This window comes from Asparagus officinalis, chromosome 4 (assembly GCF_001876935.1).
Source record: "Asparagus officinalis chromosome 4, Aspof.V1, whole genome shotgun sequence".
Classification (NCBI taxonomy): domain Eukaryota; kingdom Viridiplantae; phylum Streptophyta; class Magnoliopsida; order Asparagales; family Asparagaceae; genus Asparagus; species Asparagus officinalis.
This window is the reverse complement of record NC_033797.1, coordinates 15,280,156-15,300,845: the sequence shown is the minus strand read 5'-3', so window position 1 is coordinate 15,300,845 and position 20,690 is coordinate 15,280,156. Positions and strand designations below refer to the sequence as shown.

General features: G+C 40.7%; 1 protein-coding gene, 1 long non-coding RNA gene and 1 pseudogene across 2 annotated transcripts; 1 reads left to right on the top strand and 2 right to left on the bottom strand.

Annotated features, from left to right (window-relative positions):
• LOC109836716 (protein ABHD17B-like) lies at positions 1-2,941 on the bottom strand. Its single transcript, XM_020404692.1, has 5 exons — positions 2,511-2,941; positions 1,175-1,211; positions 857-1,093; positions 710-757; positions 1-587 (listed from the first exon to the last, which is right to left on the bottom strand). Exons 1-5 carry the CDS (start codon positions 2,810-2,812, stop codon positions 168-170), a joined length of 1,044 nt encoding a protein of 347 aa, XP_020260281.1. The 5' UTR covers positions 2,813-2,941; the 3' UTR covers positions 1-167.
• On the bottom strand, positions 6,312-10,144 carry LOC109836715. Its single transcript, XR_002246076.1, has 2 exons — positions 9,715-10,144; positions 6,312-6,580 (listed from the first exon to the last, which is right to left on the bottom strand). It is a non-coding gene; the product is annotated as an uncharacterized LOC109836715 (long non-coding RNA).
• LOC109838236 lies at positions 11,972-20,690 on the top strand (annotated as a pseudogene).

Sequence of the window (20,690 nt, the reverse complement as noted above, 5' to 3'; positions counted from 1 at the left end):
TAGAAACAACTTCGTCAACATTAATATGCAAATTCTCATTTAGTCTGCCAAAATGGTCCAAACTTAACTGAAACAAATAACAAATTTGCAACGACAACTATGCATTCTTTGTTTTCCCACTAACCAGCATAACCAATCTCATATTTTTTTACACCGAAAATAAACCTTTATCTAGCTCTAATTCTATCCAACCGATCAATACTCTTCCTCCCTCTCTCCAATGGCATTTTCAGCTTCTCCAGCCTCAATGCATTAAACACTCTAAAATCATTACCTCTGATAATCTTACTACTATCTGCACTTGGCCGAGGTTTCTCTCTCCGATCAGTGCTCCTTCTAGAAGCTTCGAAACAGTCGGTGCTCCTTCTAGAAGGTTCTACCCGGTCTGCATTCCTCCTCCAAAGGTTCCTCTGAGCAGGTGATTTCTCCACTGCAGATATGAACTTCTTGAGATGTCGAATGTATTCAGGGAATACTTCCAGATTACAGTGGTTTCCTCCTTTGAGCCACAACGGTTCATATTTTTCCTTGCAGAGACTCCAGAGTTGTTTGCCGTGAGAGCAGTCCACAACGTCATCCGATGTGCCCTAAAGATTAACATGGAAATGAATAGAGAGAGAATTTTGAGTGAATTGGTTGTACAATAATAGAATGCCTGGTTTTCTGAAGATTGTCAGTGTACAATACACTAGCCTCATGCAATACTTACATGTATTACTAGGACAGGACAACTGACCAAAGGAATTTTGTCGATGTTCTGGTAAAAACAAGAAAAACATAACAAACTTGTTATTCATTTATGCTAAAATTGGAAAACTATACAATTGAAAAACAATAAATGAAAGAAAATATTAACCTTATAGATATCAAACCAGTATGTGTGCTTCACAGGATACATCACCCTTAATCCTGAAAGTATTGGACTATGCAATACAATTGCTCGTAACCGAGGTAGCCTTGTAGCCAGATCTAAAGTTGGTCCACTTCCAACAGATTGACCATAGAGAATGATGTCTTCCTCTTTTGCTCCGTATTTTTCTTCGAGGCACTTATAAGCAGCCTCAATATCAGCATATGTATTATGTTCACTTGGCTACAAAAGTGCAGAGGAATAAGTATTATCTCATGTAATGTCCTAATAAACATTAGTCAAGTTCAGAATTAATTGACAAACCTTTCCAGAGGATTGGCCATAACCAGAGTAATCATATCTGCATAAGGATGAAGATAAGTTCTAAAATGCGTTACAAGTAATTAAAAAAAAAAAGAAAAAAGCTATAATACACGATGAGTATTGGAACAATCATATCTCTTATTTTTCATCTGATAGAAATTCAGCTTCACAAAGGTATCCTGAAAGATTCTAAAAAAGTAATCACTTTTTGGCATCTTTTGCCCACAATTTCCTACAATACGAACTAGGCCCAATTTTGAGTCATGGTGATAGATTGATAGAGGGTCATAGAGTTCTTTCAATCTGTCAATCGTTGTGTGTCTCCTTGTGATCAATCAAGGTTCAAGAGTCATGCTACATAAATGGCCAATTTTTGTGGGAAAAAGGCTACATTGGTAATTTAGAAAAATAATGTTAATGATGTAACTTCAGCAACTTTCATCAACAAGCACATCTCGGAGCCTATAGATCACATATGGTGCTGGACCAAATTATTGATATGTTCACCAGATTACACTTGCATTAGTCTGTCAATGCTTGGAGAAAGCAGAACATGAAACAGATCGCGATTGTTTAGGAACAATTTTTTTTTTTTCATCCACGTATGGTGTCTAATTAGCAAACAATAGATTAGTATATCAAGGTTTAACTATTTCAAGGATCCTATAACTTGGTTGTACTGTCAAGTATGCATAAGATCATTAAGCTGCAGTACCGAGAGATTCAGGGCGTTAGGATATAAAGGCTGTTCTGTAATATTTACAGAGTTCTCAAGGTCAATTGTTCAATCATTTAAAAGAGGAGTCCCAATTGCACATGAACATGAAAACTATTCACCAAAGGAATTTATGGAAGGTAATTAGAGCAAAGCTCACAATCATTTGAACAAGCCCCTATTTTTGTAAATGTGAAACCAAATTCAAAACCATATTTCTACAATCTATAAACCCGAAAAAACTAAAAACTCGGATGAAAATCCAAAAGTCTTATTAACATTAGATCCCCTTCAAGGTCCCAAATTTCATCCATCCGAGTCATTCACATCACTTGTACCCAAAAAAATCATTTGTTTATTCCCCGAGGAAGCGAGAACTCAAGTTGAACAGATAAAATCCTGTAAAACTGGTAACTACTATGACAAGACTTTATATGCCTGAGTTTGCGGTAAATTCTCTTGCAAGTTCGCAAATTTCACCCGTCCAAGTCATTTACAATCAAATCCTAAAAACCCAACAACCAAAAACCATCAAAGGACTCAACTATAACACTAAAACCTCATTTTAATCATCCAAAAAAAAAATCTTAAATGTGATGATAAAATTAATTAAGCAATTACCCCATGATGTTGACTCTGAGATGGATGCTGAGCTGAATAAAGAGCTCATACATCTGGCCAAGATCAGCAGCGTTGCCATGAGAATAGACCACAGTGGTCGACGCCATTGGATTCCTCACGTAAACAGCAACGATCTCGGTCCCCCGTCTCGTGCTCAGCTTCATTATCTCCACGTTTTCTCTGTGAGGGAACAGGCTTAACGTCGTTAGTCCTGTTGTAGAGTCCGTTAAAAGGTTGTACGTCGGTGGGTTGGGAGGGAAGAAGGCCAGCTTTGCTGCCATTGACGACGTTACTCCTCCCATTCCTTTTGTTTTTGGGTTTTGAAGCAGCCAGAGCTCAATTGTTTTTGTTTGCAGAGTGAAGTGGTAGTATTTCGTTTGAATAGTCTGTTAGGAAAATTGCGTCTAGACCCCTGGATTCTCGAGAATCACTATCTTTTTTCATTTTCTTTTTTCCTTCATATCCCAAGATGATTGGGGCAGATTATATATTGATGTCTAATGAATATCATTTTCACACGAGGAAAATACGTAACATATATAAGTCCTTCGTGGATATGGAAATTAAATCAATAATGTTTTTGATATATATTCTCTAAAAAATATGATTTAATATTATGGAAACTACGACATCCATCGTACATTCATAGATGATCTCCTAATGTAATACAAAACAAATTCAAAATCATGATTATACACGCCTAGAAAGAATACTGCATGCATGTGTACACAAATTTAAACTTGGTACACCAATTTAATTCATTGACTAGTATCCAATAAGAACGTGATGAAAGTATACTAGGATTGATATTGTATATATCTCAATATAAATATGTCTCTCTGATAGAAGAAGAAATACCAGTCCTATAATTCTACAGGGACCCCAAATCATGGGACCCAAGGGGGGACAGGTGAGGTGTCAACCCCTGGGTGCATGATCTACTGTTCATGAACAGTGGATGCATGCACACAGGGGTTGACACCTACTTCCCCGTGGGTCCATGATTGTCACAGAATTTTTCTATAGATTAAATATTCATTTGTGCTGATTATAGAGAAGGATGTAAAAGCAAAAAAAAAGGGAGTTGGGGGGTGGGGTGGGTGGGAATCCGAGGGTTTATGTGAAACTTTCCCCTCGGTTTTTCTTGCAATAATTGCTATCTGCTGAATGTTTTTAAATTTCTCTAGTGGGGAGAGGAAGAGCCGAAGAGGGGCTCACTTCCGCGTATTTTGCAGAGTAACTGGGGATTAAGTAGCGTATTTTGTTTGGTCTGATTTGATTTGGACTTGGACTGATAAAGAGCTTAATTTAATACTAATACTTTTGTAGTACTCAAAAAGAATGATTTTGTTAGAATTTCAGGATCGGAGATTCAGTGAATAATGCAGAACACAGAGCTTCTGAAAGAGACGTAATTCAAGAAAACAATGACATAGGTAAGATTTCTTACTCTTATATCGCTCGGTCGGAATAACTATACGAGGATAAATGACAAATATTAGTTGGCATAAGAGATTGATGTGCGAAATTCGATTGTGCCAATATAAACTCCACCGCATTCATTCTTGGACTGAAACCGTTTGTTTCGATGAATTCATTAGAAATAATATGAAATCTGTCGGTCCAAAAAATAAACTGTTTTGTAGGAAAAAAATTTCAACCTCAAGTTCAACTACGTCTTTAAAGAAACGGGCTATGCAAAATAATGGTGGAATTTGTGGTGACCTCAACGAAAAGTTTGTGTTAGAAATCATCTTTTTTTTTGTTGGGTTTTGCGAGAAAACATGAAAGGTCATCGTAAAAGTTTTGACGAGTATGAAAGGATGATTACGGTTTCCAATCGAACCATACTTTTCATTTCTATTAAAATAAACGAAAGAAGTTTATTAAAACCAAAAACTGAACACCTTCTTCAGCAGTTTATTTCAAAACAAAGCATTTAAACGGGCTATGATTTAAAAAATGAGGAACTTGTGAAAGGATGGTACTGTGGGTTCTCATTTGTATCATGCAGCCAAACAAATCCTCTAGCAGGGCCTGTTTTGTTCTTTTTGGCAAAACACATGGAAGTAAATAGGACCCGACAACTATAGTAAATACCCACAAAAACATACCATTTTGAAGGGGAATTGGACAGGGCTTAGAGCATCTCCAACAGCTTCCTCATTTCCCATTTTTGAAGAATTTAGTTAGATTTTTTGTCCAACAGATTCCCCATCTCATTCCCCAAAATAGGGATGGAGGAGAAAAAATGGGGAAACTGTTGGAGTTGGTGTAAAAATAATTTGGAGAATATGACTTTTGCTTCCCCATTTTAGAGAAAATTTTGGAGAAGCTGTTGGAGATGCCCACCTAGGATTTTCCAGTAGTTACATTACCCTTCTACTTGTGCAAACGAACAAGATAATTTTGCCTGACAACTACAGTAACTTCAAAGAAAAAAAAAAGCCCAACCAAACAGACCCTTTGTGATTTGTGCTCTGCATGATCCACGGTATCCTCACTTGTGAGGGGCCTAAGAGCCAGCTGGCTAACATCGTTAGGAGAAACGTCGCACTTCACAGATTCCAATCCTTTATGAAACAAGGAGAAAAAATTGGAGTCCACAACTTAAAAGTAGAGGCTGCTGCTGCTCCAAAGAAGTCCCTCCCACTCTTAGCTTTCCAAAGCGTAGGGGTGCGAGCACAGGAAAGAAATAATGCTGAAACATGTGAGGAGCACTTGAATTATTTCAAGAGAGATGCATTAAAGAAACAGAGAGGTACATCAATTTTGGCAAGAAAAGCTAGAAATGATACTCCTGCCTTTTTTGACTTCCAGATATAGGGAGAGCTCAAGGACATGTGAGGGTTCTTGATGCTGTAAAGGGCTCACATGCACAAGCAAAAGCACGTAGAGAGGTGAGATGGAGATTGGAAAATTGAAAACAAAACATTCACAATCCAGGTACTCAAGGCATACTAGTTTCCGCATATTCATTCTTCCGTAGAAAAATGATCCCGAACTCAGAGATACATGTTCCCAACCGCACAACCCGTCACTTCTTTGTCTTAAGTTTGAGCAAAAGAATTGAGTAATAATTTTTTATATGTTGAGACAAGAAAAGAAAGAACAAGATATCAGCTGCAATATGATCCAGTCGACCATCAAAAAAGTACAAATTCTATCAGAATGCAGAGTGATCAGAGTCAAATGATTTTAGAGTTTCGCTGTAGGAACCCAAATCTCGAAGATCGTCTACGTTAATCAGGGACTATAGTACTCTTATCTTCATGCCAGTCTCCTGTGTTCAAACAACAAATTAAGTTTCGGAAGAATTTATTAGGCAGTATGTGTCACAATATCATAGACTAGGACAAAGCAATACATGTTCCAATATCTTTCCTTTTCTTTTTCTTTTCTTTTTTGTATAACCCAACTTGGAATCGAGATCCACGCTCCAAGAGCTATATTGGAACTTCTAACCATCCTGGTCACCCACGGTGGGTGTTCCTATATCATTTCTTCAGTGATTGTATCTGATTCGTGTAAAATGTTCGCACTGATTATACATACTATTTGCATCAATTTAAAACTGACTCGAAACACATGTATTTTCTTATGAACTTCTATATCTGTGATTTTTCTGTGGAGTACTCAGCTTAGAATTATTTTCACCAACAAGAGGGGCCTATCATCACATGGAGGGAGCCTCCGCTGCCACTCAGCTATACAACAGCACTTGTGGCTATCACCTGATAACTAATTGAATATCACATCAGCATTCAACTTGACCACAACTTCAACTTCAAAGAGAAGATGAACAGAAATCTTGCATGATTTATTCATTACACCATTAGATGAATGAACAGCATGTCCTACGTAATAATTCTAAGTGAATAGGCCCCTAATTAACAAGTATCATATCAAAAAAAATAATAATAAAGTGATTGCTATCCATGAACTCTCTCTAGTGCTATCCATTACATAAGAAAAAACATGCAGCTTGATGTGAAGTATCCACTTCAGGAATATTTTCAAACGGCTCTTCAACAGAGTCATCCCAAACTTCTTAGGAATTCAATCATAAGCTGTAACAGAAAGGAATATCACATTATTCAAGAAGATTGTTGTAATATTATCTCCTTGTAATATTTTGAACATCAAGTTTGACGTTATTAGATAATATCATGAAAATTTTAACAATATGAATATAGATCAATTCAGATTAAGTATGATGTTACCTTCTCTGGTTTCAAGAAAAGGTCAAAGAAAAATTTAATACCTATTCTAATAATCAAAGTTATTTATATCCTAATCTTAAGATATAATCTTTAAAAAAATTGAAACTATAGCAACTAAATCAGTTCATTCTTGTCCTTTTGTACTGTCATGAGATAATCATGTCCTGTTTAGTAAATTAATTTTTAAGTTATAGGTTGATATGGGTAATCAACAGAGATAACTTCGTAAAATCAAATTTTACTCATTTCATTGAAGTGCAATCATGAGGAACTAATTTCCTTTTTATTGTGAACTGTTGATGATTAGTTATTTATCTATTAAGTTTATAAAAGCACAAAGTTATTTGGTGTTATATTTATAAAAGTTGCAAAAGGACTAAACAAATCAACAATTTGCTATCAACACCCTCAAGGGAGGGAGGGATGCCAGCAAATAAATTTATTTTTAATTAATGAACTCTAAGACAAAAAACAAAATTATTTAGTTAACAATAAGTGGGCAGTCCCTCATCCATGTGATGAAAGCCAAGCTTTATTAATGTAAATATGAACATCCTTCTAGTCAAATCCAAACATTGTCCCTGTACCATTAATTCTTTACTATGTGTCTGTCCATTTATGATCCCACAGGTCTAAAGTAGATACTTTCCTATGTTATTTCAATTCACATTTCCCGTGCTCTCAAATCTTTGAGCATAATCTTGGACAAATTCACTAATACTGACAAAAGAGCCCGATTTCGATGAGTCAGGCAATAGCAATGTGAGTACCAGTTCTAAACATATATATTTCACAAATGAACTTCTTTCTGCATAAATTTTCAGCTTCTAAGTCCATGAGTTTGCAGTTGCACCAAATAAGCGTTTTTAAGATGCATGGGCACTTGAAGCAATAACAGCAAAACAAGATAAAGTACATGGTTATCTAGTTAGCTAGGCTACAGGCTGAATCAGATAGCAAGGCACAAGCATGTTAACATAAAATAACAACTGTAGATGACCATAAACTAAAACAACTTGAAGTCAAAATAGTTCCCTTTTAGCCAATACATGATTGCTTAGCTTTAAACGTATCAACATTGATTTGACCTACTTGACATGTGCGTGTGCATTTTTGCAAAGAAGTAGCATGCTCTGACTTAGGATCCTTGTGTTATATGCAATTGATATCATTTATATTATTATATACAGATTCCCTGTGTCCATTTCTAGATCGAATTGTTGGTTTGCACCAAAGTTTATTTGTAGAAGTTGGTCTTTAAACGAAAAGGTTAAAATGAAAAAAGAGGGATGAGATGTCATCTTATTGATGTTTTTGGCAACTACCTAATAAGTTTATAAATCAACATGCCTAAAGAGCGTATTGCATGATTTCCAACATGAGGCATTTGGAATGAGTGTGGGGTGGGGGTGGGGAGAAAAAAAATCAGAAGAAATCAAGTTATACAGGTAAGTATACCGTCACAAGGATAAACACAAAGGAATAAAATAAGCAAAATCCCTGCACTCAAGGATGATTGTATGCTTATCTAGACCTTCGGATAGTGACCCCTTTGGGAAGTTCTAAATAGAAAATCATCTTCAAACCGACATAGTAATGTAGTAGCATCACACTTGTCCATGTGGAACCCATCAGGGCTATTGCACTAGCATAACCGTATCTCAGTTACAAGAATAGGGATGTGTATGATCATGATTGTGTATATTATGGCCAACACAAACATAATCGTCATGATGCAAAGAACATCATTAAAAGGTTAAAGTCGAAGCATCCAACTTTTATAGAACAATCAGACCTAAAGATTACGTACCTTCTACACGGAACACTGTTCTTATCAGTAACCTTCAAAAGGCCTAATAATTTGACTTAACAATACTATCATGATTAGGCAAGCCAACATCTACTGGATCAGCATCAGAAGATAGATTGAACAGTAAGGCTTAAATTCAAATGCATAACCATTTAGGGTTCCTCTTTGAGGAGAAAGTCCTCCATTGTTTGCAGAATTACACTGAGAAGAGTCCAGAGAAGGTCGGACAAAATCTTTTAAGATTGGCAGTCATTCTGCTTCCTACCGGCTTGTGACAAATTTTGACCGATAAGTATCTACCAGTTCGAAGAATTGTACCAAGATTGTCAACATTTCCTGAAGTAGTATGTGGTATAAGGTCAACAAGTTGATGGATGCAGTACATTTTTGATTAAGGGTAAGCATGATTTCCATGAATAACTATGCTGTTACCACTAGTGTTAAAAGGTCAATTGTTGATTTGGAAATCTGAAATGGATTAAGCAAGTCCAAATCTAGTAGAATGACATCACTTGGGAGCTCGATCAGTTAGGCTAAGATCTTAATGGTTCATCAATAGGGGTTTTCCCTTGAAAATAAGGCCCTACGGTATTCATATTGAGAAGACTATTTAAACAAACAAATTTAACAAAATTGTTCGGATGACCAACAGCCCATCAGTCTGAATCCTACCCTCTTAGCTAACTCCAATAACCAAACAATTAAAATGCCAGAGGAACGTGTCTATTAGTTCATTAGATGACTTTTAAGAGTACAAAATTATAACCCTCAATCCACATCACAACTTCGCGGGGAGAGAGAGAGATGGTCGAAGAACAATGCAAAAATCAAGAAGGCTACTAGCTATATGCAGATAATCATCCTACAACGTGCCCCAAAGTTGTCAAGCATACACGTGGGAGTTAACTTCACCAAGTTTATGAGCATCGCAATGTGCATAATTTTCGTTGCAAGGTACCCACTTTTGGTATTTTAGCTTCAAATATCACTCACCACAAGAAACAACCCAATACAATCAAATGAAATCAACAGGGCTAAACAACAACCTGACAAAATCAAGAAAGGTTGACTTTCACCATCAATACAATTTGGTGAAGGAAAGCAGCAAAACCCAATAACAATAACCAAAGCATTCAACAAATAAGATGACACAGCGAGAGAGAGACGTCACCTAAATGAGATCAAGCTTTGCGCCTGAGACGCTTCCTCAGCTTCTTTTTGTTCATCTTCCTCTTCCTCTTCTTCGCACTATCAGCCCACATTGCCGGACCTCCGCCATCACCATGGCCGTCATCGGAGCCCATATCTGCGTCGAATAGGCCGAGCCCATGAAGAGAAATTGGGTCCAGGGTATAAAGCAATGGGGAAAAGATGGGTAAAGTGTTTCGGGGCTCTGGATTTGGGTTTGAGTCAGGGTTTTGGTGAAGGAATGGGCAAATTGGGGGATTTGAGAGATGGGTTTTGTTGAGGGATGTGAGGAGTCTAAATGGAGGAGAGGTCAAGGGTTTTTTTACAGGAGTTTTTGAAGAAATGATGCTGCCATTGATTTCGGGAAGAGAGGGGGAGAGATTTTAAGAAAGCACGCTCTTCGCAATGGAAACTGAAGCGGGCCTGGTTTCTAGTTTAAAAGTGTGCAAATGGGCCAATCTTAAAGGCTACTTAGCACTTAATTGCCGTAATATATTCCCCAATTTGCACTTGCATATCCTCACTTGTTTTTTTTACCGCACATAAGCTAAGATGTCTTCCGTTAAAATCCTCAGCGATGTTAAATTTTTGGATGCAAAATACCAAGGCAAAATTACCAAATTGGTATTTTTAATAAGACCCTATTTACAATATGGTATTTTGTTTCTCTGACTGGGAATGTTATGGTATCAATATACGGTTTTTTTTTTATATATGAAATAATACCTAGTTGACGTCAAATGTCGATGTTAATACCATAATGTCTTCAGTGAAAAGGGAAAAAATATTTTGTGAACATGTCACTTTCATCACTGGTTGGGCTAGGTTTAATTATGTTGACTGGTATTGACAAATAAATAAAGGTATAAATGTCAAATTAGTATGTGAAACTCATGTGGAATTCTTAATATTCTCACAACTAGCTAATAGAGGATACCAACGTGTCATTTTAAAAACAATAGGCTTTCTATCAAAAAAAGAAAAAGACAATTGGCCACTTAGTTGAGGATAAAGAGTTGACAGTGTCTAAAGTGAAAACTGTGGGGGTAAAATAAACATTTGAAGCCGTAATTATCCTATCTTAGATAAAGCCCAAAGAACATTGTAGGCTTAGTTATGGCCCGATAATAAACGCATGCGCATCTGCTTGCACTATGTTCCGGCCCGAAAATCAGGTCTAATTATCAAAAAATTTGTTAAATCTAATCATCTATCTACCTACCATTTAAAAGAGGGAATACTAGAAAAACTTTCCAAATTACCCTTTAACTATTATAAATATAACAAAATTATCCTCATCTTTCATTTCATTAATTTAACAACGTTACTTTTTTTTCGTTACTAACAAATTAGAAGATGTAAAGACCTAAATTCTCGTTACTTTCCTTCTCCATTCCATCTGTTACGAATTTCCTCTGGCAACACAATCTCACTCTCTCTACCTCATCAATTGTCGGTTATCAAATTGTAAAGAGGATTATTATTGTCATCAAGAAGCTTATTATTATCCTCATCATCCGCAAACATTCTCTACCATCTTCTCCTCAAATATCATATTTTAGGCATCGGGAAGGATTAGGAAGCGAACAAATTGAGGAAAGTTTTTATAAGAGAATAAAAACCTCAGAAATTGAATCTTTGCTATTCTATTTTATGTTAGGTCCCCAAGAGTTCTCGAGAGGATTGAGGTGGGTTTCTCTTTGATATTCTGTTTTCTGTTGTCAAAATTGAATCTTTGTTGGGGTCCTATCATGTTTTTTTTCATGAAAACGTTGTGTTGGGTTTTAGATTTATATTGGGTTTTAGTTGTTTTAAATGACAATCTTTGTTTTTGACGTGGGTTATTCATTGGTATTGAAAAAGTTTGATCTTGTGCATATTAATTTGCATTAGATCTAGATTGGAGGCATTTCAACTATTTGCATTGGATCATGGGTTGCAAATTTTGTATATTTACTGATTATGCTAATTGATTTGGTATATGGATTTCATGAAACTGCTCAAATTAGGGGTGGCATATTTGTTGTGTTTCTCTTATAGTTCTTGTGTTTACTGCTTTTATTCTTTGTGTTAATTGCGCTTTTCTCTATTTTCTCTTGTCACGAGTTTGGAACTTTGACTACAAAAAGTTTACTGCTTTATGGTGAGTTTGATCATTGAGAAATATACGTAGTTGTATCGTTGTGAGAAATATGATGACTGAGTTTATACTAAGGTGTTTTCCTGAATATATTATGAATATGGGGAAGAGGCTCAACAGTATCTCATAGGGAACACAGATAAATTTCAAGTTGTTGGGTATGATTCAGAGACCCAAGGCTATCAGACTTCCACCAATGTCGGTGATAAGATCGTAAGTTCATGTGATTGACATCTTTCTATAGTTTTGTTGCATTATGTGGTAAATATCTTGTAAGATCTAATTGTGTCTACTTTAATTGTTCAATATGTAATTGGAGGATCAGAGGAATATGCTGGCTCAGAGATTGGTGTCAAAATTTTTGATAAGTTGACAGGAAACTGGTGAGATTCATTCTCAACTAATTCTTGCTCCTTTGCTGTCTTAGCATATAGTGTTTGATTATTAAAATTTTCATGGAATTGACAGGTTTTTTCCTACTCTATTGGGTACCAAGCCCATTTCATCTGAAGGTCACTCAGCTGTTCTTATAAAAAAAATCAGATCTTGATCCTTACGGGGGGGGGTCTCCTCTTGATGATTGCACCTGGTTTCTTGAGGTTTGTAATCTTCATATTGTTTTCATCTTGTATTTCAGACTTTATGAAATTGACAGTTTATAGTTAATTGCTTGATATGATTTGTATAATGACATATCATTAGAAAACAACATAAGAATTTCAACAGATTTACATAGAGGATGGTGGAGTTTGTAGTATATTTGAACATCCTTAGAGGTTACTGTTGAATATGGTGAAGGAATATGGTGAAGACAGATCAAGTGGATTGGCCAAATACATGAATTCGACAAATACCTGTGTAATTTATATTAAATCATTGGCAGCTAGTCATCAGCAATACAACATTATGTTAGCATAATTCGTAGAAAATTTATTTCGGCAATACAACAGTATGTTAGTATATTTCGTAGAAAATGTAATTTGATGGTAGTTCCAATTCAATCAAATAGTTTTTATCAAAGTCTTTGGCTATTTAAAAGTTTATAGCCATGATGTACCTGAATCTTACCGTGAGACTATTTGGTAGGTCGACAAACCCCTCATAAAAGAGCAAAATATGCTACTTGGAACAGAAGTGGTAGCTTGGAGTAAGGGAGTCAAAGGTAGTGGTCTAAATCTAATTGTAATCAGTGGCCCCTCAGGAGTCGGCAAGGGGACTCTGATATCAAAGCTAATGAAAGAATGTCCCTCAATGTTTGGGTTTTCTGCAAGCCACACAACTCGAGCTTCGAGAGAGAAAGAAGTCATTGGGGTTCACTACTGTAGGCATCGAAAATTGCCTATAGGTCTCCACAAACGGTTCAGTGTTAAAGAGCGACGATGAACGTCACCATCCGATCCACAGGAGCCCAATTGACGTCGATGAACGACTGAAGTGAGTCGGCGAGCTACGTGAGCTTACATGATTTCGGAACAACCAAGACCCGGACCAATCGGGAACCCGGCACTGTTCACAAAAAGGACAACGCCCCTCGTGCCTCGACCACTCTACAGATAATCCAACCACCAGAGCGGATCAAATTCTTCGTCGAGCATCCAACGCACTCGGAATCACTCAAATCTGAGTTCGGACGAAGAATCTACGGGGAAAACAACTCAAACACCTCAAATAAAGTCTCGGGAGGTCGAAACACCCGGGGGGTGTCTAGGAAAAGCCTAGACACCCCCAGGGGTGTCTCGGCCAGGCCGAGACCCCCCAAGGGTGTCTCGGCCATGGCCGAGGGAGCTGTAAACTTCTAGATCTCACACAGATCAACGAAGTTCAGAGTTTCTAAAATCCCCCGCGGATAGACGAAACTCTGCCCGATTTTCTCGGACCAGATCTGAGTGCCCCGGTGGTCCACGGATATCAACATCCCCGTCACAGGCAAAAGACCCACGCAAGCAAGAGATGACAAACAGATCTTGCGTTTGTTTGAAAAGAGTTGTATCTATTTTGTTTTCATTGTGTACCGGTCTTATAAAAAGGCTATCTTTTTATTTCATTGTAACGATTGAAGTTGTAATGAATGCAGCAATGAATACAGCAACTTTTTCCGCAAACAGACTGGCGACCACAGTGGGAGCCAACGGCATCGCAACCGACGCCGTCGTGACGCAACCAGCACTCAAGATCGGGGTGAATGAAGAACACGAGCTCGATCAACAACGGTTCAAAGAAGGCCTCTCTTCCTCCTCCTCCAGATCCGCCTCTCCAAACGGGTACAGAAAGGTAACCTCTTTCATAAATGATTGCAGGTCCTTCGGTTCAAAAATCCAAGACCCCGTTGCCGCCTCTGCACTTGCACCACGTGACGTCCCCGCGTCGTCCAATGTGGTCGAGATCGCAGATCCGGACTCCTCTTCCGCCGAGGAGATGGCTTCTGAAGACGCTCCGGCATTATCAAAGAGAGCACGACAAAGACAGCGTCAACGTCTTGCTCGACAGCTGGCCGAGGCTTTGGAGCCGATGGATGGGATCCGCTATAACGTAGATCTAAAATCCAGGCAACGCCAGGAGCAACCACGGCAAACAACCAGCCCCTCCTCCGAAGCAGAAACAAACAAATGGGTTCATGTCAAAAGAACCCGTTCTACTCTCGAGGAGCGAATCCAGAAGCGCCGCGCCTTGCGTGCGCATGCCCGAGCCCTGGTCCAAAAAGCACGAGAAATGCTAAAGGGAGAGGCCGTTAAGAGATCGCCGAGATCCGAACGAGTTTGGATGCCGAAGGCCAAATCAACGCCTAAGGTAAAAGCAGGTAATATTGCTCTCCAACCTTCATCAATTTCAGATCCCGAACCTCTGGAAAAGCCCCACCGCAGCGTGGATGTCCCCAAGTTTAGGAATCCTCTGAACAACTGTATCGGTGCTCTACTCGAGAACCGAGGAAAAACGTTTGTCAAGGAAAGCTGGGGATCGTTGAAGGAGCTTCGAGCCAACATCCAGACTGGGGGTCGTACACGACCTCCTAGCAAATTGACTGCTGTGACGACCCGCTTGGCGATGCACTCAAAAAATCAGGAGCCCGTTAAGGTTTCACCCTCACAAAGGTGTGATCTCAAACGTGAGACTCCTGTAAAAGCCAACAAGGCAATGATTACTCAGAAGAAAACGCGTCCGACAAACGAACGCGTTATACCTGAGAACCCATGTGAGCAGCCGATAGGTTACTCTGACCACAACGTCGATGAGTTGTACTATCGGGCTGGGGGTGCGAATGAATCTCAAAAGAAAAGTACCCGGGAAACGGATTCTCACTGTCCGTGTACCAAATTCATCAGGGCAGTATTATCAACCTGTAGCTGCCCCAAGACCGCTCCGCAGAGGGTCTCGATATTCGAGGGAATTTCTGATGGGATAACGAAGCCCAAATCAAACTCCCACCAAGGAGGATCGGTTGATCGAGATGATGAACTCCTAGAAGTTACCATCAACACGGTCAACAAGGGAAAATCTCCAATTGTTCCAAATGATTCTGACCCTAATTTCTCTCCAAGAAGCGGAGTCAATTCGGGAATGGCTCAGCTTCAGATAGAAGCTGTCGGATATGACAATTCCCGTGGGATCCATGAAGGAGTCCATTCCGATGATGAACTCTCGGATTCCTATTCCGCTCTCGCTTCGGATGATACAACGTCTAGTGTAGGGCAAGCTCGAGAGGTGCTCATGGTCAACACCGATCAAATAACCAAAATCATTGAAGAGGCCCTGGCTAAGCAGAAGGAAATCTTCAAGTTCGAAATGGAAATGGCTATGCAGGAGATGAGACAAATGCACGAACAACAAATCCAAGCTTTGTCGAACCAGCTAGTTGAATCCAGCCGTCGTACCCAGAGCGCCGCATTGGACAGCGATCCGGAAGAGAACGAAATTACCATGGCCGACGCACCACCCAAAAGTACTGGGGGTGGCCCCACTAAAAATAACAACGCTGGGGGTGGACCCACCAGTGACGACAACACTAGGGGTGGACCGGCCCGTTATCACACTTCCTCTCGACATATTGTCCGAAACAGCGATTAGTAAGGTCCAGTCCGATAGAACAAGCAAATTGAATCGCCGAATATCCACTCTCCCGACATTAAGGAAAACCATCTCCAGCACGCACTTTGTACCTTTAACTCACCTACTCTGATTCGTTCACTCAGCCCCTCCCGTGAGGCGTGAACCCATTCCATCGGCACCCGGCAATCCGTCTCTGGCGCTAACCCGAGAAAGTTGGGCATATGATGTCCAGTTATCCGGCAAGTTAACCCTAAGTCAACCTGTAGCGTTTCAACGGGAAGGCTTCGCCCACTCCAGCATCCTGATCTTATTTCAGAAGTCCCACTGGCGGGTGAATTGTCGTCGGGAGCAACCGAGCCTTAGTGGTCAGGTACATTCGGTTGAGCACCCTTCGCGAGGCCTAGCCTTCGATTGTACGCCGCTACTCAAATCAGCCCGGAGTAGAACCCTTCAACGTTCTGGCGAGACTTGGAAAGCATGTTCTCGCCGTTTTCGATGATGACACGAGGTGTCGCTCAGACACTCTTCCGACGAGAAAACAAAGAAGACGCGGAGGAGGCGCAGTCGGTGGATACCTTCATCAAGCGCTTCCGCAATCAGGCAATGAACTGCAGGGATCCCGTCACGGAGGAATTCATCTTGCAGACTTGTCAGAACAACCTGTCCATTAACATCTTGGATGTTATGGGAGTGGAGCCGCTCAATACCTGGAAAGAGTTGAAGGTGCGCGGAGAATAGGCCGAACGCTTCCTCAGAAGGAAGAAGGTCGAGAGAAACCAACCGATGGTTAACCCTCTGGATTCGGATCTCGTACCGCATGATGAAGGGGACGCACCCGCAACGGTTATTGACGATAATCAAACGTCGCAACAGCAGTCCTGGGAACAGCAGGAGAATTCGGACGAGACGCTCCAAAACGAGTACTCGTTCAAAGACGAAGACGTTCCAGCTATCTTCGAGACCCTTCTCGAAAACAACAAAATCCAGCTCCCGCCCATCATGAATCAGGAGGAAGCTGACGATTCTGCGGATCCAACGTACTGCGCATACCATAGGAGGATCCTTCACCCCACCAAGGCTTGCTCTACTTTAAAGAATAGCATCCAAACCTTGGTTGAAGCCGGCGTTATAACGCTAGGGTAAGCCAATTTACTCCGAAAAGTATACGAGTATAAACTGCTTCTTAATACTCCGAAAAGTATACGAGTATAAACTGCTTCTTAATACTCCGAAAAGTATACGAGTATAAACTGCTTCTTACTCCGAAAAGTATACGAGTATAAACTGCTTCTTACTCCGAAAAGTATACGAGTATAAACTGCTTCTTACTCCGAAAAGTATACGAGTATAAACTGCTTCTTAATACTCCGAAAAGTATATGAGTATAAACTGCTTCTCAACCCTCCAATCGGTATATGAGGTTAAACTGTTCCCTGATACTCCAATAGGTATATGAGTCTAAACTATTTCCTACCATTAACGGGAAGTTCCTGGAGGATATTACACTAATATTCTTAAGGATAACCCGGTCAGGTAACAAAGTCAAACCCAGTTCCAAGAGAGAAGCTGGGGGTGGATAATCCAATGCATCGGGAAGTTCCCGGAAGAATACCACATGGGTATTCTTAGGGATAACCCAATCATTGTGGAATTGGTGAATAAGAAATTCACGTTCGAACCCTAGGTCAGAATGTCTCTTCTTATTCTCTAACTCTTAGAAGTTATTTTTGTGAGATGAGACCCAATCCTCTGATAGGTTAATCTTTCCTCACCAAACCATCCGCTGATCAAATTAAGCGACAGGGGATCCACCAACGTTTCCATTTCGATGCTCGGAGTGGAGAACCCACTCCCAGTTCATCATTCCGGATTCTGGGGGTGGGGGATCCCACCTCAAGTTCCCTTTCCAGCTGTAGATAGAATATAAAATTCTTCCTCTTCAGCACCGGGAGATAGAATATAAAATTCTTCCTCTCCCGTTTCTCAATCTGTCTTTGCTTTTAGAAAAGACACGATTGTCAAATCCGGGCACTCGATGCACGGGGAATTTTATCCCGAAGCCTGAGTAGGGATAAGTCAACGCCTAACACGCGTTGCCGGGTAGTCTATTCCCGTGAGAAAGACGAAGTCTACGTATTCAATATCGTAGCACTAAAAGGGTTAACTCTTTTAGCTTAAATGTCACATGGGAGCGGACTTAAACAATCCGTATACTAGCCCGACTCAAACGGTAGTCGGTAAAGGCTAATCAAATCCGTTGAAGGCTGGGGATTAGCCAAAAATCCTAAAGTCAACGCCTAACACGCGTTGCCGGGTAGTCTATTCCCGTGAGAAAGACGAAGTCTACGTATTCAATATCGTAGCACTAAAAGGGTTAACTCTTTTAGCTTAAACGTCACATGGGAGCGGACTTAAACAATCCGCATGCTAGCCCGACTCAAACGGTAGTCGGTAAAGGCTAATCAAATCCGTTGAAGGCTGGGGATTAGCCAAAAATCCTAAAGTCAACGCCTAACACGCGTTGCCGGGTAGTCTATTCCCGTGAGAAAGACGAAGTCTACGTATTCAATATCGTAGCACTAAAAGGGTTAACTCTTTTAGCTTAAACGTCACATGGGAGCGGACTTAAACAATCTGTATACTAGCCCGACTCAAACGGTAGTCGGTAAAGGCTAGTCAAATCCGTTGAAGGCTGGGCATTAGCCAAAAAATCCTAAAGTCAACGCCTAACACGCGTCGCCGGGTAGTCTATTCCCGTGAGAAAGACGAAGTCTACGTATTCAATATCGTAGCACTAAGAGCGTTAACTCTCTTAGCACGACGTCACATGCGGAACGGACTTAAACAATCCGCATGCTAGCCCGACTCAAACGGTAGTCGGTAAAGGCTAATCAAATCCGATTGACGCACCAGCTCCACTAGTTGGTCTCGTGACTTGAGCATCCAACAAATTCAGGACAAAATCCATACATGCAGACGAATCAACTTTAACAGTTGGTCCTGCAGCCCCTACATTTGAGACCACTATGCTCCAATACCTTAAGAGCTTAAACTGTGTATACTCCAGCAGACGTACGAGTATAAACTGTGTTAATGTCGATCCGTAAACCCTAGGGTCAACGCCGGTCAACGCGTAACCCTAGGTCAACGCCAGTCAACGCGTTGCAATCAGAGTCAACGTGCGACGATCCAAAACCCTAAGGGTCAACGCCGGTCAATGTGTAACCCTAGGTCAACGCCAGTCAACGCGGTGCAATCAGAGTCAACGTTCGACGATCCAAAACCCTAAGGGTCAACGCCGGTCAACGCGTAACCCTAGGTCAACGCCAGTCAACGCGTTGCAACCAAAGTCAACATTCGACGATTCGAAACCCTAAGGGTCAACGCCGGCCAACGCGTAGCCCTAGGTTAACGCCGGTCAACGCGTAACCCTAGGTCAACGCCAGTCAACGCGTTGCGACCAAAAAGTCAAAGTTTGACGCTCGAAACCCTAGGGTCAATGTCGGTCAACACGTAACCCTAGGTCAACGCCAGTCAATGCGTTGCGACAAAAAGTCAACATACTGTGATCCGAAACCCTAAGCCAGCATAATGTGGCGAAGGTAGTTCAAAGTCAACTCAATGACACGAGCCAAATTCAATTCATCAGCTGCAGACTCGAGACTCCGACGACGGCCAGACGATAAACGCAGCGCCGGAAGAACCTCGGCTCTTCCAAGAGTTGAAGCTAACCACAGGTCCTTATGCCGACTGAAGGCTAGACCAATCACATCCAAAGTATTCCAGCCTCTTCTATAAAAGAAACGAGTCTGGAACACTTTGGAGGGGGTATCTGTAGGCATCGAAAATTGCCTATAGGTCTCCACAAACGGTTCAGTGTTAAAGAGCGACGATGAACATCACCATCCGATCCACAGGAGCCCAATTGATGTCGATGAATGACTGAAGTGAGTCGGTGAGCTACGTGAGCTTACATGATTTCGGAACAACCAAGACCCGGACCAATCGGGAACCCGGTACTGTTCACAAAAAGGACAACGCCCCTCGTGCCTCGACCACTCTACAGATAATCCAACCACCAGAGCGGTTCCGAGACACCCCAAGGGGTGTCCTCACTTTTTGATGCCCCCCCCTCTTGGTTTCCTATAAATAGGACCCCCTTACCTCATTTGGAAGGGGGAGGATTTTTGGAGAGCCTTGGCGAAGCCCTGCTGCAGTGAAGAGTGGCCGTGAGCTTCAACAAGAAGAGGAGAGGTCTTGATCAGAGCCTTCATCACCCGTCCGAGCCTTAGTATTAGCCTTTAGCGTTAATACTAAGAAGAGCTAATACCTCGCTTTAGCCGAGGTATACGCTTATAGCTTCTAGATCTCACGCGGTTCGATGAAGTTCTGCTTCTATATCCTTCCGCGGATAGACGAAGCTCTGCCCGATTTTCTCGGAGCGGATCTGATTGCCCGGTGGTCCACGGATATCAACGTCCCCGTCACAGGCCAAAGACCCACGCAAGCAAGAGATGACAAACAGCTCTTGCGTTTGTTTGAAAGGAGTTGCATTTCTTTTGTTTTCATTGTGTATCGGTCTTATAAAAAGGCTATCTTTTTGTTTCATTGTAACGATCGAAGTTGTAATGAATGCAGCAATGAATACAACGACTTTTTCCGCAAACAACTACCATTTCACTGAACGAAGCCTAATGGATAAAGCTATACAAGAGGGGAAATTCCTTGAATCTGCATCAGTACATGGTAATCTTTATGACTGGCCAAATACATGA